Source organism: Verticillium dahliae, genomic scaffold, assembly GCF_000150675.1.
Source record: "Verticillium dahliae VdLs.17 supercont1.2 genomic scaffold, whole genome shotgun sequence".
NCBI classification, from domain to species: Eukaryota; Fungi; Ascomycota; class Sordariomycetes; order Glomerellales; family Plectosphaerellaceae; genus Verticillium; species Verticillium dahliae.
This window is the reverse complement of record NW_009276916.1, coordinates 1,732,352-1,749,725: the sequence shown is the minus strand read 5'-3', so window position 1 is coordinate 1,749,725 and position 17,374 is coordinate 1,732,352. Positions and strand designations below refer to the sequence as shown.

Genomic DNA, 17,374 nt, shown 5'->3' with positions numbered 1-17,374 from the left:
CTTGGATCATTGTGCTGAAGTCCGCGCCCTTGCTATCCTCATCGCGAATGGCTTGCTACCCTCATCGCGAATGGCTTCGTTTTGAAGCGGAAAGGGGCTGCTGACTGGCTGCTGCAAGGCGCCGCACATGATGCTGGCATGGAACTGCATCACCCCCATGACCTTTGTATGCCCTTCCAGACTGGAGATGGTGACATGGACGCCGCCATGGCGGTGATACTGTGCAGGTATGTACCAGGGCAAAGATGAAGATCGCCGTCTGCTGCACGACATCTATCGAAGAGGTCAGCCAGGCGTCCTTAATAGGGGAGCCAGGACAAAAGGAGCCTCTGCCGCCGAACATGGCGCGAGCCCGCCCGCGGTACCTCTTCTCTCCGAGCGACGCAGCCCGCATCAATCTTCCGATGTGGCCAAGTCTCAAATGACCGACGCGGGATAAATCGATCGACCCTGAATCTTACGAGCGGTGAGGGAAACAGAACAAAAAAGAGGCTTCGCGATTCCCAAACCACAGAAAACTTCCCTCCTCCCTCATTGAGCCGAACACCACACGTGCTTCTTTTAGTTTGGTGGGCAATCTCCCCAATCTCCCCAATCCTTCCAGAAGCCCGCGCCGTCTCTCAATGCGAAACGACGGCCGCCCCCCCCTTCTCAAGAAGAGAAGAAACGGGCACGATCCACGAGAGGACCAACGCCCAATGTCCGCTTCGTATCGCCTCCCCCACATTCAGAGATGCACAGGGGTGGGTAGGGATTCTCCCGTCGCCAAGGGTCCCCCCTGAACAGAGGCCCCGTACCGCACAGGACCAACAACCTACTGAGTCCCACCTTAGGCGTTGTCCACCGACACCTTCATTTCGGCACGGCGATCGGTTTTCGTTTGCGACTCCGGCCGAGAGACGAAGGGGGACCCTGCACGTTTGACGGGAATTTTTGTTGTCCCTGGCCATCTCTTCAAACATGTCCTGTCCGCCAGGACGCCAAGAGCAGGATAGTCTGCAAGCGAAAGAGGCGTACAGGCTGGCATGGCGTGGTTTGAGAAGCACAGGGTCAAGAGGTCAGTCACCCTGTCTCCTGCTGTCATGATAATGTCCCTTGTATCCAACCGGCCGGCCGACTCTCACCGAGAAGCGGATCTCATCTGGCGGGCCCCCCTATTCAAGTCATTTTTTCTTTCTTTCTTTCGAGATTGGCATGCCAGAAGACGGCTGGTCGTTCTGCCATGAGGATAGGAAACACGGCTCACGGACGGGCACACGCCATTGCACGTTATGCACAGACACTTGTGCCAATAAATCCCCGTTGGCGGCGTGTCGTGTGGATATGACAGGACCGGTCGTTGGTTTTTTTTTTTCTTTCTCTTGCTTTCCGTGCCTTGCTCTTCACGTAAGAGAAACCAGAGGATGAAAGAGAGGGAAGGCAGAAAAACAAAACCCAAGACCGAACGCGGAACGCCTTGGTCGTCGAGAGGATCCTGCAACCGTCGGTCTGAGTACCTTATTAGTTAATAACGAAAGCGACATATGATCTCCCGCCTGAGCCCGGGCCGCTAGATGGCCATCGTGAGGTGCACCGGCCGGCGTTAGGTTAGGGGAGCCACTCTTCTCTTGTCACTGAGCACAGTGGAGGGAGAACGGCCGATACGAAAGAGCAGCTGCTCCATGACGCTAAAAGCACCGACCCTGTACCAAGGCCAACAAGCTTAATGCGAAGTGGCATCTCTGTGCCCGTGGCAGGCCTGCCAGGCATCACGGCGCGAGGCACTGCGAGCACGTAGAAAGAGCAGCAAGATGAAAGTTACATGAAAGTTACAGAGGCCTGTGCGGTAGACGCTGCTCTGCACTAGCACGATGGACCAGCCCGGTAGCAGAGCCGATCAGGAGATATCGCAACCAGACGCAGAGTAACACACGCACAGCCAGCAGCAGCAGCACAGCACCATGACGATCATGACGAAGCCGCAAAACAACTCAATATCACACAAGCCTGTCTACTCATGATCTGTCTCATGTCCTTGAGGTTCCCATTTCCCAGGCAAAATCTGCGAACCCGTTCAAAAAAGAGCCTCTCCCGGCCCTCCCTACATATGGCGTTGAGACACCTAAACCCATCTTTCTGCGCGCGCGGCCCGCCTCCTCGCCCCGCAACGAGACAACGCTGGCATCCAGAAAAAAGAACAAAGCCGCTTCATCTATGAAAAGGCCCCACCATCAGCACCGGGAATGCTGTCAGGCAGACAATGTCCGCATGCATACGCACACATACAAACGTACATGGACACAACACAATGGCCAGGTGGGGGGGGGGGCATCGAGCACCAAACCAACACCTTGTCTTTGTCGCCTGGGGAAACGAGACGACAGCCCCCGATAGTCGAAATGAGGACGAGACGGGCGCTGTGCATGTCAGTCCATCTGGCGTGCCGAGCCCGTCGCCACACACCCTGGGCACTCCATCCGCAATGTCACCTCGCAGGCGACTGACTGACAGACAGACAGACAGACAGGCAGGCAGGCAGGCAGACAGCCGTGCCGCGTGCGTACGGCAGGCAGCGCAGTCAGTGCACACACATCTCTCACCGTGCGGTACCTCGTCCGGGCCTGGCCCTCGGTGTTCCCCAGCCAGGAGCCATGTTCCTGCATTGTGCAGCCTCCAGAATGTCAGGCTACATGGTGTATTGGGGTCCAAATCGAAAACCCATGAGACAGGTTACTGTGTATGCCAGTGTAACGTCAGAACCGCAGGCGGCCCGTCTTGCGTGCCAAACGCGCACCATGACACCCGTGACGCTCGCCTGCCTAACACATCACTTCACATGGAACGAGACAAGAGGCAAGACACGATCAGAGATGAATAGCGCCAGTGTGTGGGAAAAAGAACGTGATTGGTATCATTGTGAGCAGCTGTCTTTCGACCCCTCGGCCTAATGCCGTGGATTGGCTTGTTGCCAGGAGACCCGTCTCCGGGACAGTTTGACCGCCCCGGTTGCATCTGCATTTCACCGCCCGTCCGAATCAACGACGCTGGTGTCTCAAGACAACGGGAAAAAGAACAAAGGATTGTAAGTGTGTGTATCCGCAAGCGCCGTCGCCCCCAGTGATGGGCCCATCACCATGCCTGTCTGCCCTGTACCGCGGGACCAGACTGTGAAACGCCGGTAAATCAGTCTCTCCCCCCCCCCTGCCCTGTCCCCTACAGAGAACGCCGTGCCAAATATTCGTGACCAAATGCAAATATCCGATTAAGTATGTGGTAGTGGTGATGTGGTGTTTTTTTCTTTCTTTTTGCGTGTCGTCGCCGAGACCATTGTCGAGGCGACGATTATGCCTTGATGCTCTTCCTCCTGTGGAAGCTGCTCAGTATCCTGTTCTTGCCTCCTGTTGACGAGACGGGGGAAGAAGCGACAGGAGATGCTGGAGACATGAGCGCCGAGTCGCGAGTATTCCTCTTGGCGGCCTTCATGATGTCGTTGTAACTAATGGGACCGGTGGCGGCGGGTGAAGCCTGCTCCTTGGTCTCGAGGGGGAGAGATGCAGTCGAGGCTGAGTTGAATTGATCCTTGAGAGCGGGCTTGCTTCGCTTGCGCACAATGCTGAGTCCCCTCTTGAGGATGGCCGTTGGTGTGCGAGGCGTCACTGGCTGATCCGACTCACGCTCCTCGTCTAGCGTCTGCTCGTACGTCTTGCCAGCGTATGGGTCGATGCTGAGGAAGGCAGGCTTCTGCTTCGCCATGGCGCCAACGAACATGCTGCTGGACCTGGGCGGGTGGGTCGGGTTGAAGGAGACGCCGGTGGAGGAGGAGGAGATGGAGAGGCGGCACAGCGAAGGCTCAGTGACAGACGTGCCCAGGCTGCTCTGGGGCCTGCCCGGGGAGGAAGTGGGTGAGGCGGAGCGGCGGGTGGCAGGGAGGTCGATGATTGAGGGCTTGCCGATGAAGACAACCGACACGACCTTGGCCGTGTCCTCGTGGCTCTTCCTCCTGACAGGAGAGCCGGTCGACTCCTCGCTCTCGGATTCAAAGTCGTAGTCGGAGAACTCGTCAAACTCGTCGGCAGAAGAGGAGGCGTCCTCTTCGGACGAGAGATAGACGTCTTGCGGTGTGGCACGAGACAGGGTCGTGGTCTGTTCATCGGCGGCAAGCTTTATGGTGAAGGCATTCAGGAGTCGAGATGATCGCAGGTTGCTCCTCGGAGGGAGGGCGGGTGCGTCTCCAGACTTGAGGCACGCCTCAGTCTTGGCAGACTCGGTGGCCATGATGTCGTCGGCGTCGTAGTATTCGTCGAGCATGTTGTCTTGGTACTTGATATCGTTATCGTGAGTGGCAGAGGATGAAGAGACGTCGGACGGGGCAGACGACTCGTTATTTGAGGGCTGCTTGTCCTGGGTGTGGAGCTCGTCCTGGACGCAGGTTGCGGCGTGGGTTATGGAATGCGTGGACTCCCTAGAAGGGATGGTGTGGTCGACCAGAGACATTGTGTCCCTCAGCCAGGAGACAGCAGAAAAAAGTGGTAGAGGTTGCTAGAGTGTATCCTGAGACGGCAAGGTCTCACTTGAAGTATGAGGTCACGGCAAGGAAACGGGCTGATCGACAGCCAACTGGTGGGATGTTGGAAGAGGTGGTACCAGCCGAGACGTGGAATGGAAAAGAGGATAGTATCGTGAAAGATGGAATGGTTGCGCGTGGAGGAGGAGGAGGAGTACTATGTAGCAGCCGAAGGGGGGTCGGTTGGACAGCTGAATATTTTATTCTGGCTGGGACTTGGTTATGAACATGGGAACTGGGGTAGGAGGTATGGAAGGTGCAGCCCCCCATGGTTATGTACGGGTTGGCGACATTCTGGCTTCTGGGCTGGGCAAGCGTGGCCGTCATGGTGGTGGGCAAGGGCTGTTCATTGCGGTGGGCAAGGGCCGTTCATTGCCCTTGGGGGTAGAGGAAGATGGACGAGGTGCCAAGTGCATGGATGCATGCGTGATGGAGGGGGGGACCCCGGCAGAGCGTCTGCACAAACGAGTGGGCCCACCATGGAGGGGTCCAGGAGGTACCTCGCGCACAGTGTCCCTGTTGGCGTTCGTACGGCGCAGGCCGGGGGGGGCTGGTCCTTAGGTTCTCTGTGGTTCGCGCTATCCACGAAACTAACCCTCACAGCCTTGGCTGGCTCTGCCGCTGCCGCTCAGAGCTACTGTGGCTGCCTTACAGTAGGTGCTGCCGCCCCTTCCATCCTGTCAGGTGTCCTGCCCTGACGTGCCCTGTCCTCCTTGCTCTCTGCCCTGCATCTCGATAGTGGGAGAAGAGAGGGGTGGGCAGAGAGCGATAGTGTTCCTCTGTTTCATCTAAGAAACATGCAATTCTCACCCTAGCACCACGATTGAATAGAGTGAAATGGATGAAGGGAGCTCCTTGAGCGTTCCGGCGCGTCCGCTCTCCCTCGATCACGTCGAAGATTGAATGTTCGTCAAATAGATTGGACGCGCTCTGGGGTGGGCAGTCGACATGAGCGCGTTCGGAGGACAGAGAAAGGATACTGTACTTACCTTATTACCTAGTCATGGAGATATGGAGAGATGGAGATGAGCACCGATGGCCATGGCGACCTGCTCACGGCCGCCACTACCGGCGCTGTTAAACGAGATCTGAGGCAGGTGTCCCTAGAGAGCAGAGGGAAGACCATCATCCATGTCCCCGGTACTCACCGGGCATGCAAATCCATCAGTCGCTCCTCATGACCAGAATCATTCCACATGCTCACTTCACCTCTTTCTTGTTCGAAGAGCATTGAAAACGACCATCTTCATGACCGACAAACAGTAAAATGGCTGGGGATGATGATGATGATGATCCCAAGCCACAGCCCGTTCATCAGACGACCAGAAACAATTAGCGCAGGGGAAGCCATTGGTTCGCTGCTCTCATCGGAGCTGCTGGTTGGCCTCTTGCGGCAGTAGCAGGAGCTGCTGCGGCTTGCTACTGCTGGTACTGCTGCTGCGGCTGCACCTGCTTCACTGCACTGCACTCGCCCTTCACAATCTAGCAGCAGCCCAATTTGTCTCGTTTCCCAGCACAACATCGTGACCCGCTCGAGTCAAGTCCCCTCCAAAGTTTGCCCACAGACCCAACGCCGCGAGATCCGCATCATCATTTCCAGGGAGATTTCACGCCCCATGATCAGACTTGGATCCCAATTTAAGTCGCAAACCCGTGGCCTGTCCGCGTCCGTCCGCCGCTGCCGATGCTCGCCGGTTGCTGTACGTTGTGTGGGCGTGTGGTGCCAGTGAGGTGAGATCCGCCTACGAACGTAATTTCGGCGGTCAACGGATCCCTTCATCGCCCGTTCACCCTCAACTGATAGAGCTCACTCATTTTATCACTTGCCGGCGAAGAGATCTTCTGGTCACGAACACCTCACGGCATTACGATCTGCGGAGCTTCCTCGGGTCCCCTCCGGGACTTGACTGTCCCCTTCGACATTGGCACACACGCCCCTTGCTACTGTACGGTGCCCGGAGTATCGAGTATGTAGATGCGCATCATGTCATGTTTCCCTCCAAATTGTCCTGCAGCAAGTAGTCGGCTCGCCTCTCCCATGTCTGGTGAGAAAGTCGTGGGTTGGCGGGTCGTGGGACATGGGCTCTGGGCTATGGGCCTCGAGCTATGGCACGGGCACAGCGCTATCCGGAAATCGAGGGCCCACGGAGAGAAGTCTTCTGAAGCACGAGACGCATCGTGGTGCTGGCGTCCCCTTGATTTCGAGTGTCTGTGCCGCCTGGTACCTGCCTGCACCGTGCATCGCTCGCGACTCCTTCGGAAAGGCGAGAAGAGGAAGGGGAGCTCCTGCGCGCTCTCACTGGTTCTCTCACTGGTGCACCGAGGCCACAGAGCGACGACATCGTCGCCTCGAGGCGCTCTCTGCCCACCACACCATCTCGTCGGCCGAGTTTCGGTGCTGCACGAATCACAGCGCAATCAAGGCATGCCGATGCGCTCTCTCGCCCTCCCATCTCCCCGCTGACCGCCAGTCGAGCCCATATTTTTCTCTTGGGTCATCACCCTGCGGCAAAACGAGGACATCGAGGTTGCTGGCTCTCGAAGCTCTTTGGCTCCCCTTTTCCTGTCACTTTGTCTCTCGACACAGGGAAGAAAGAAGAGAGGGGGAAAAAAACGAAGGCCTGTCAGAATAGATAGGCTCACAGCCGGGCCTCCTTCCCCCATGGACCTGTTTCCTCCTGGCATCCCGGTGCAAAGAGCACCCCCACCCTTACCCTCGAGTTTCGCCTTCAGGCCCGTCAACAGCAAGCGCCGGGGTGCGCAGGTCATCCTCACCGACATGAAACAGCGTCGCCTCGGGGGTCCCCCAGCAGACACTTCTTGGCCCTGACCGACCACACCTTGACGTTCGTCTGATGTTCTCTGACGGACGCTGTACGATGTGGGCGAGGCCACGGGCCCTGACGGGTGCCCTGGGTGAGCTCGACAAAACACTCTTGAGATCCGGACCGCTGTGTACGGCATGAATGTTTGGTTTCGGCGAGACGGGACGAAAAAGGCGCGTTTGCCACGGCCTTCTGTGCCCCTCCTATCGATGCTCAGCGATGGAAGCGCTGGCCGTTCTTGTCGAAACACCGCAGCAGAGCACCATGGGCGAACCTGGTCGCGCGCGCACCGTGCTGGGGTTCCAGGCCGCCCCCTATCGGCCGCCGCTTGCAGACCCTGGCACAGTGCATCGGGTCCGACCAGGCCCGACTCTTTGCAGCATGCAGGCTCAAGGTCGAGGATAGCCTCACCTGCATCTGCAGGCCCCTCTCATCAGAGCGAGGGTGCGGAAAAAAAAATCCTATCGACGAACTTTCAACTGTTCCTTCCTTTGTAGTCAGACCTGCGATACTTTCCTTCCACTGCGGGGGTGCCACTTTGGGTCACTGGCGCCCGATGGTGGCAGAAGCACGAGGTTCAGGAATGCTCCATACATAGGTATGAAAAGCTGCTACGCATGCATGGCGTTGCATCGCCAGATCATGGTTCAAGTCTTTTGCTCGGACAGGTTGGCAGTGGACCCCGTGCCATTCTGTCGATTCGCGCTTGCCCGCCTCATCTGCCTCTCTGTGCCCAGCACGGTGCAGCAGTCGGTGGAGAGGACTCGCTAACGTCATGCCAGGTGCTGGCTGCAGCTGCAGCTGCAGCTGCAGGACCTCGACGAGCACAGGCCATCCATCCATCGTCGAGTTCACCTCACCCACCTTGCCCACTTCTGGTTGCGCCAGCCACCAGCCACACACCTTCTCCAGCCTCTTCCAGGCGCGCCAGTTGGCCGGCTGTCCAGTCCTCCAGCTGTCCGGCTCTTCAGCTTCCCAGCCGTTCAGCCACCAGCCACACGCCGGGGCCGACACGAGCGAGGCGGGCCACTACTGCGATCCCCCTAGTCCTGACCCGGCTTAGGTGTCGTTCGGGTTTGCCCGTTGGGTTTTCTAAAAATGGGTTCTTTACCCTCTTTCACGAGAAACAAAGGCACGAAGAACTTCTGCGAGTCAATACTCGAGTGCTTTGTTCCGACTTGACCTTGACTGCGGTGCGTCCGCCTATCCGATCACAAGCACTTCGCAGTGGCCGCCGCTGACCGCTCTGCCCACCCTGCCTCGCTCTGGCTCGTGGGTCGACAGGCGGTACAAGGTCGCCCGAAACATCTACACTGTACTACCAGAGAGAGAATGAGACTCTCTATGTGTGTGTGTGCCCACACATCTTCACGTCAGGGTGTTGAAGAATTCATCACATTCCAGACAAGTCATCCTCTGCCAAGCGACCCTGCCGCCACTCCCCATGCGCCCATCGTTGTCGCAGGTCCCGATAGTTGCAAGCACGAGCTTCACGCCCCCGCCCTGTGATCCATTGATGTACCATCTGGTTATCCCTGCCATCGTCATCACGCTCAAGAGTATCACCGTTTCAGAATGTCGCGAGATCTCCTCTGCCGTCACTGATGTGCATGCCTATCCGCTTGATCGACACCGGGCTCCTCGCCGCCGCGGTCGCGCAGGATTCTGGTCGGAAACACAACTGTTGCGCGATCGTCTGATCTCACCTGTGCGATGTGGCCCCCGCAGAGACTGGAGAGGGCATCATCATTCGCATCAGAAGGGCGAAGGGAGGAGGGAGGGTATCATCGGACCCCGTCTCATTCTCCGCCGGCGCATCGCTCACCCGTTCACCCCATCATCTTAGCTGCCGCCTGCTATCGGCCGATGCAGTGCACTTTGTATTCGTCGGAGGCCCCTTTCTGTCGTTCTGGGCGTTGCAGGCGCGACGGTGGGAGGTGAGCGGCCGCGAATTGAGCGGCCTGTCGGGCGCATAGGTGATACTCGGCGTGTGTGTGTGTGTGTGTGTGTGTGTGTGGCAATCTTTTTCAGGATGACTGCTCACGGCATTTCCAGGAGCTTTCAGCCCCCCCACCCCCTACTTGTCACGGACCCCAATTTGAAGTTGTCGCAAGTGTGCCACATTGTAGCCCGAGAATAAGCAGCAGGCCGCCCCCATGACACCGTCGCGCTGGGCAAGTAAGTCGTCATGTTCCCGAAGTCGGGCGCAGCGTACTGACTATTTGCGCGGGTAGCCCCCGACGTCCGCTGCCCGCACAGCCGCACGCAGCTGACAGGGCGGAGCCGCGCCTCGGACACCCCACATTGGCTGATCCTCTGAGGATGAGAGGATTGGATCCTTTGACTTCCTGCCAGGACTCGTAGCGCAATTGCCATTGCTTACTGAGTGTCCTGCCCGTGGCAGCGGTTTCGTTCCTGGGGGTCTTGGGGAGGGGGGGGCTTCGAGCTAGCTTGTGCTCACCCTGAACTTGGGGTCCTTCTTGGCTGTGAAAGATGCTTTACATGAGGGCTGAACTTGCTGCGGTCTTCCTCTTGGTGCTTGTCCGTCCTGGGATGCTGACTGGATCGAATCCGCCCGATGTATATGTCTGCTGGACGGTGGTGCAGCGGCGAGCGATCCTGTTGGTATCTGCATCTACATGGCGATTGGGCCCCCAGGGCAGTGTCGTTTCGGGTTCACGGCGATTTTGCTCGAGTGCAACCTCTGCTGTCTGTGCTCGGCAGAGGCTCGAGGACGATTCCGTTACACCTAGAGGTTGCGCCTGCCAGCATCGAGCACGACATGGAGGTTTCGCTCGGGGGCGGGAGGAAGGCGCCCCCAGTCTTGGTGGCTCGAAAAAAAGGACAAGTTTCACGACTCGTTTGTCTATTTCTGGTAGGTATACATGCTGCAATTTGAGTGCTTATGCCGCATCTCACTGGCCCCCGACAGTGGGAACACAGTACGATCGGTACATTCATAGAGGCAAGATGTATAGCCCAGGGTCTCTCGTCAGACCGCTGCCCTCACGTTGTTAGCCAGCTCCATTTCTTGGGCTGTATCTGAGATGTAGAAGCAATCACGCCTCTCATGCATACACGGTGGCCTCTGTCATGCAGCAGAGTGAGATCAGACGAATCTGGTCCAGGGGAGATATTTGGGTGCTCCTCGAATCATGAACCTCGACCAGCTGCTGAGCATGGCACAATGGTGACCGCCGTCGGAAGGTATCGATATGCGTTTCTGTGCCTTTGCATATCAGACAAAGAGACCAACCTGCCCTAGCATGAGTCGGAAACCCCCGCCAACCCGAGCTGTGTATGATGACAGTGCAAGGTCGGCGTATCCGAAACTCTACCCCGCGCATCGCGCATCTCTGGCATGGTAAGACGCTCGGGCAGCTGTTTGACATTGAACTGCAGTGCATTGACGGCGGGATTGGCCGAGCCTGACATCTTGAGAGGATCGCCCGGCAAAGAAACATGTGACTCGGTGGGGGTTTTGTCACGGGCGCTGTGGAGGCCCAATCGCAATGCCTTGCACACCATCCTCCCGATGGCTGCCTACCGTGGGTGTGGACGCCGTGTGCCTTGGGGCCGGAGCTCCGTATCTAAGGTAGGTACCAAGGGAATACCCGGCCCCGCCCGCAAACATGCCCCACCCCGGACCCGCGAAGCCGCCGATGAAGGGCGTGTCTGGCCATGACATCACAGGACCCTGGCGTGGCTGACGAAGGAAAACCCACCCCCGCAAACAAGGTTGCTTGCTGCCCACGAACTGGCAGCAGGAACTGGCAGCGTTCCCTCCGGTGCTTGCGTGCCTCGAAAACCTGCGCTGGCTTGCTTGGGGGAGGGGGGGAAGAAACCCTGGCCCGGTTGCAAAGGTTTTTTCAGCGGAGCATCTACAGCAGGGACGCGCTGCAGTCACGCCATCAAGACGTCAAGACGTCAAGTCGTCAAGTCGTCAAGCCACCGGTGAGGCGCCCATCTGCCAGATGCAGCATGTTCCAGGCTTCTCTCCCCCGACCCTTACCCAGTTCTTGCCGAAAGGTCCGCGTACGCGATGCTGGCCATGATGGTGGGTCATGTCGTCGATAAGCGGGGGGTCGGAGGAGGGTGAGGGATATGCCGGTCGTGCAAGCCGTGCAAGCCGTGCTTGGGGTTGCGTCGCCTGCATCGTGACGTCGTGCGGGTGGTCAGTCAGCCTCTGGACTGGCCCGTCGCGAAATGCATACAATTTTTGGGGACAATTGACGCTCGTCGTTGGGTTTGTACCTACAGTCGACAAAGTGCATAATGTATACAGCGAAATAGCCATACGGATTGAGTGCGACGAATCTTTGGCAATTTTCTTCCTGCGAAAGCGGATGACCTTACGATCTCGCGGCCGCCATCCTCTGTCCATCAAGGGCAACTAAGGCCCCCGTCAACGGCGTGGGCCGGACGAACCGCGTGGTCGTAACCTGCAGGGTCCCGACCGGGATGCTGCTCCGCAGAGGAACCGGCTTTTCGTGCGTCACGCACCCACCCATCTTTGCTCTGGAGGCATGAAGTCACACAGTATGCTCGTCAAAGACAATGTACCGCCATGCCTCGCACGCGCGAGTGCCACATGCACGCAAGAAGAAGCCAGCAGAAAATCTCGGGGCCCTTGGCGAACGTGGCCTTGAAATGCCTTGGTAGATGATGCATGCGCTGGGAAGGAGACCTTTTTTTTCCCCCATGGAGTCATGGAAGGGTGTCTGGCGGGCTGCGGGCAGAGGAAGAACAGGAGTGCTTCCTTCGTGCTAGCCTGGCGAATGAGACGCAGGGTGTGAATGCACATGGGAGACGATGGCGTTTGGGATGGTCTCGAAGGACTGGGAGATCGTCGACGGGACTACGCCAGGAACACGGCCAGAGTCGTGCCTGACGTGTTGATCGATTTGCCACGAGGGGCGCTACTGAACCGCGAGACCGCGCTTGATCCAACGCCTCTGGGGGTTCTAAATAGGGGATCTTCGGCTCTTCGCCTTCGTCCTTTGCTTCCTTCCGTGGGCGAAGGATGAACGTTCGTCGTTGATCGGCTTGAATAGTCGCGATGCATGTCTTTCGCTTCGTTCTGGCTTGGCTTTTCATGTTGCTGGCCTTGACTGACGACCATAGCTGGATGACGCCCGTCCAATATCAAACTCAGGTCTTGACTCGTTTTCAGGATGTGCAGAGACGACCTAGGGATGTAGTCTTGGTCCGCGGCCTGTCAGGCATGATACAATTCTAGCTGGCCGTATTTCTGCTCTCTCTAAGACAACAGCAGCTGCTATGCTTTCGAAGACGCTATTCTCCCAGGCCGAGGTCCCTCAGATGCTTGACCCGATTCCGAACCTGCATTGGCGTTGTATGAAAAGTTTCAATCGTTGGCAAGCACTAATCAAACATAAATCGCCAATCCCGCAATGACTAGCTGTCATATCACGTACCTCCTGTAATTCCGTATTTCGCACTTCGAGATGAGAAGAGTCTTCCCGCATAAGCCACGAGTTGAAGATTTCCATGTCCTATAATGAAGGCAGATTATATACACAACGCAAACGCCGAGTCACCAAGGCCTCACTCCAGGCTTCCGAGAAACACACATCAACATTAGTTCCAGATCAAGCATGGTTGACATATACAACATAGGCAAGAAACGGTATCTTCAGCCCCGGACATGGGAACAACAATGTGGGCGAGTGACAAAAACCGTTGGTGCGGCAGAAGGTTCAGCACCCCGTGAGAACCACTGCCCCCTGGTCTGGTGCTGATATGACCCTCACCGGACAACGATCAAATACTGCCATGAAGCCTACAGTTGAGTCACTCGCGCTCTACAGGCCACACATCAATCCTCGATCCAAGCTGGACGACTAACAGTTCGTTGAATCACACATCATAACGCTGCTCCAACGCGGGGTATACTATCGTACAAAAAAAGAACAATCTCCCCAATGTAGAAGAAGTTGAGATGCGAAATCGATGAGCCGCTTGCCTCGATTCCGCGGCTGTGCGCATAGCTGCCTGCTCCAGGCACACATCCCAATGCCCCTCTGGCCCTCCTCCTATGCGGAGGGATGCGCGTGAAACTCACATTGAAAAGCGCCAAACCTACAATCCCCCCGGCCGACCTTTTCTCCACCGCCCTCATTAAAGGAAAAACCCAATCCTCAAGACCATCCCCTCACCGCCACATGTCCCGATCGCCCCTCTTCTCTCCAGCACTGCTGACGGGACGCGGCCACGAGTCCCCGCCAGCCTGCAGCCCGCTGGGCATGGGCGGTGGTGCATCCTGCGGCAAGGCCGTGAAGCCGCCAATGCCGTTGCCTACCATGACGCTGCGTCGCGCGCCGGCCGTGTTCCACCCGTTGCCGAGCATGTCGGCGCCGAGTCCGTAGGAGCTGATGGGCCTCTCGCTCTGCAGCGCCCCCGGCACCATGCTATAGCGCGAGGGCGCGGGGCCGAGCTGTGCCGTGGGCGAGACTTTGACGAACGACCAGTTCATGGCCTCGTCCTTCTTGGCAAAGACCTCGAGCGTGTGCGTCAGGGAGCCCGTGCCGGCGAAAGGATTGTTCGAGCTGAAACGGTTGGAGGCCGGGGCACCAGACGGGGCAAAGGGGCGCATCGGAGGCTGAAGACCACCATTGCCACCTGTAATGTTTGGCGCGAGAAAGTTGCCATGAGGCGACTTGGAGAGGCCGGAGCCGGAGGAGGAAGGACGACCGTGTTGGGCAAAGGAGGCGCGGGGAGGCGGAGGCGGTAAACCGGAGAGCTGGTCGGCAAACTCAGCGTCGAGCACGTAGACGGCTCGCAGGTTTGTGAGGCCATTGGCGAGGATGGAGGAGGCGAGATAGGTGTAGTAGGTTTGCGTGATGCCGGAGTATGGGCTTGCTTGTGGATCGCTGCTGATTTCATAGCGCAATGTCTCCAACGACCTCGAGGACAGCCTCTGTGTCTGGGGGCCGCTCTTGAAAGGACCACCCACCCTGCACTGAACGACGAGGGACTTCAGAGATGTGGCAAGCGAGACAACCTCGTGGAGGGTGGGAATCTCTATGCCAGTCTTGTTGAGGGCGAGCACGGTGAGAGCGGCGCGTGTCTCGGGATAGCTCAGATAGTCGACCAAGCCGGCAGCCGTGACATTGGGCGTTTTGGTGAGCACGAGCTGCTCGAGCGCGGGGAATGGTGGCAGCATCTCGTTGTAGGCGAAGACGTCATCGTTGAAGGCCCTGCTGTCAGTGACCTTGAGCGCGTGCAGGTTGGGCAGCGCAGCGAGAACGTGGCGCAAGACGTTGGGGTCCATGTTGATTTTGATCAGCTCCAGGACCTCTAGATGCCTCCAAATGGTTCCCTGTGCCAGCTTGGCCAGACTTCGCTCTGCCCCGCCACGATATGTCATTTTCAGCAGCTTGGGACACCGTGCCTCAACCTCGAGGCGCAATGTTGCGTAGGCTGAGTCGTCGGAGAAGAGTCCTTCGGGAAGGTCGACATAGAGCAGATTGGGCAGGACGGCAATTGTGCGAGCGAGATCGGCCTGCGCCGCTTCGCGCAGCATGTAGGGCGTCTTGAAGTAGCGAACACGGGCGCCGAGGCGGGTCGGGTCGTCGCGGAGGGTACGGCACAGAAGCTTCAGGCGGGCGCTCGGCGTGTCCTCAGGTTCGCCGTTGCGATCGAACTTGGTGCGGCGCTTGCGTAGTTCGGCGAGGTAGGCTTCACGAGCGCAATAGTGAACGGGATCAATCCGAATGCTGTGGTATCTGGTGTGTGGGCAAATCCCCGAGTCAGCCAGAAGGACACGGCATGGCAGGCGCAGGCAGTGAGGCATGGTGCAAGTGACAGAAAGACACGGTTGGACTTACAGAAGCTTCCTGGCAGCGGCACGCCATTGCTTGCAGACCTGGACGCAGTGGGCGAGATCCCTGAGGTCGCAGAGCATGCAGCCATCTTCGAGAGCGCTCTGCTCGCACGTCTCGTAGGACTCATCCTGGGATTGAGGGCACACGGCGACGAAGATGCGCTCGAGGACGTTGGAGGGGAGCTCAGCGATCAGACGGGCGGAGAAGCGCGTGGGTGGAAAGAGGGGCGCCCGGGACTTGGCATCGAGACCGTTCTCGCCGTTGGGATAGGACGGACCCCAAGGAACGCCGATGGCATCCTTCTTCTTGTCCTTGTTGCGCCGGAAGCTGAAGATGCCCATTTTGCGAAAGGGAAGCCTCATGTTGCGGAGGAAGGAGAGGAGAAGAGAGGGGGAAGGATAGTTGAAGAACGAAATTCGGGCAATCGGGCCTAGTCGTGGTGGTGCCTGCACCCTGGGGTTGGGGTTGGGGTAGGTGGTCAGTGGTCAGTGGTCAGTGGTTAGAGGCCCGTAGTGGTCCCCAGTGAGGCAAGCCAGGGGCAAGGGGGGAGGGGCTTGTCAGCCCAAAAGGAGGAGGTCCAGAGGCACGCAGACGGCCAATTGGGCGGGTGCGCGCGTTCTTTGGGCCTAGGATCGTCGGATGTCTGACCGTAGTGGCGGCTGCGAGCTTGTAGTCTGACTGCAGTCTGAGGCAGGCAAGGCAGGCAAGGCAGGGTGTCTCAGTAGCTCTTTGTGCTGAGACGCTGCTAGAGCTCCTGGCATTCCACCAAGCTCCCCAACTTTGTTTGCACGCTGGGCCCCTATTTCCTTCCCCCTTTGCTTGCCGATGGTGTGTGCCGCCTCTCAAAGGGATGGCAAACGAGGCCTTAAAAGGAGGGGCGACGCTGCGGTTTGGGGCCAGGAATGGAGAGCTACCTGTACAAAGGCTAACTTGTCGTGGGATCTTCAGGGGTCCGAATGGCAGGCAAGAGACCTTCTTCGACGTGACGGAATACATGATAGGAGGGTCGCTGCATTGGTTGGTGCTGGATTGCCCGCGTTGGGCCTCGAGCGTGGCTCGCGTCGCGTGCTGGCGATCCTTCGACCTCTGGAAGCGCGTACTGGTGGTCGCCTACCTTTGCACCGGTGCTGATTCCGTGCTCATTGGCCGCATCACATAGAAAGTACAATGTCACTTCGTCACATTCGCCGACATCAAACACAGCATGCTCCATTGCACAGTTTGTGCCAGCGAACCCACGCGGTGATTCCACGTGGTTGCTTCTTCTAAACTATTATATACCTTAGGTACCTTACCTTACCTAGGTAGGTACGGTGGCTTGGGGACGGTACAAGTCCTTCTTGCAAGCCGACATCGCATCAGCGTGACCCCGCCGCCAGCATCGTGCCCAGCATCATCGCGGCCCATAAATTGAAATAAAAAGCACTTTCTGGGTTCAGCGGTGTGCCGCCGGCCCCTGCCTCCGTTCACCCTCGCAGGATTCGCCTTCGTTTCGCCGCCATGGTGTTGGAGTATACGCAGATAAGGATCGCAAGCCCCCCCAACATGACAGCAGCCCCATGACGTGGAACGTCTCGTCGAAGTGGACTGGCACGCCAGGACGAACAGCAGCAGTATACCGGTACCCACCTGGCGATGGGACGGAGGTCGTCGTCCAGGGGGCCGGGCTCTCCTTCGCAAATGGGCCGCAGCGCTGTGGGCACGTGGAGTCAGTTCTCGATGGGACGGCACCAGGCGATGAATGTTTCTCGGTTTCTGACGATGCACTTCTCCACGAAAATCATGCAGAGGGCATCGACGACTTTCCCCAAGAGGAGTATGCCTGCATCGGAGCCAGTGCCGGGTCAATGTTGAGGATTGCCCGCAAATGGAGTTCGGAAAGTTGTGTGGAGGAAAGACCAAGTTCCAAATTTATGACATGCGCGGGTGAAAAATGGTTTATATCATCTGGAAGAGATTTATATCATCTGGAAGAGAAGAAAGTAGTAGATGTAGCTTAGCCTGCTGCCCAGATGAAAGTTCAACGTCACAGCGAAGCTTGGGAACTGGACCTCAGGGTTCGTAGCATCACAGTACAGATCGTATGTGTTCAATTCATGTTGCCCAAGGCCAAATTAATCTTGCTACTTGTACATGGGACACTATTAGAGAAAAGGGGA

At 57.8% G+C, this 17,374-nt stretch overlaps 3 protein-coding genes across 3 annotated transcripts; 1 reads left to right on the top strand and 2 right to left on the bottom strand.

The window, feature by feature from the left end:
* Positions 1-3,321: 3,321 nt before the first annotated feature.
* Positions 3,322-4,473, bottom strand: VDAG_01392 (uncharacterized protein; the record flags this gene model as incomplete). The annotated part of the gene is made up of 1 exon (XM_009650278.1): positions 3,322-4,473. The coding sequence occupies one exon, from the start codon at positions 4,471-4,473 to the stop codon at positions 3,322-3,324; it is 1,152 nt and encodes a 383-aa protein (XP_009648573.1).
* Positions 4,474-4,771: 298 nt separating this feature from the next.
* VDAG_01391 (uncharacterized protein) lies at positions 4,772-5,200 on the top strand (the record flags this gene model as incomplete). The annotated part of the gene is made up of 2 exons (XM_009650277.1): positions 4,772-5,071; positions 5,147-5,200. The coding sequence occupies 2 exons, from the start codon at positions 4,772-4,774 to the stop codon at positions 5,198-5,200; spliced, it is 354 nt and encodes a 117-aa protein (XP_009648572.1).
* Positions 5,201-13,543: 8,343 nt separating this feature from the next.
* VDAG_01390 (F-box domain-containing protein) lies at positions 13,544-15,556 on the bottom strand (the record flags this gene model as incomplete). Its single annotated transcript, XM_009650276.1, has 2 exons — positions 13,544-15,116; positions 15,219-15,556. 2 exons carry the CDS (start codon positions 15,554-15,556, stop codon positions 13,544-13,546), a joined length of 1,911 nt encoding a protein of 636 aa, XP_009648571.1.
* Between the last annotated feature and the right edge of the window lie 1,818 nt (positions 15,557-17,374).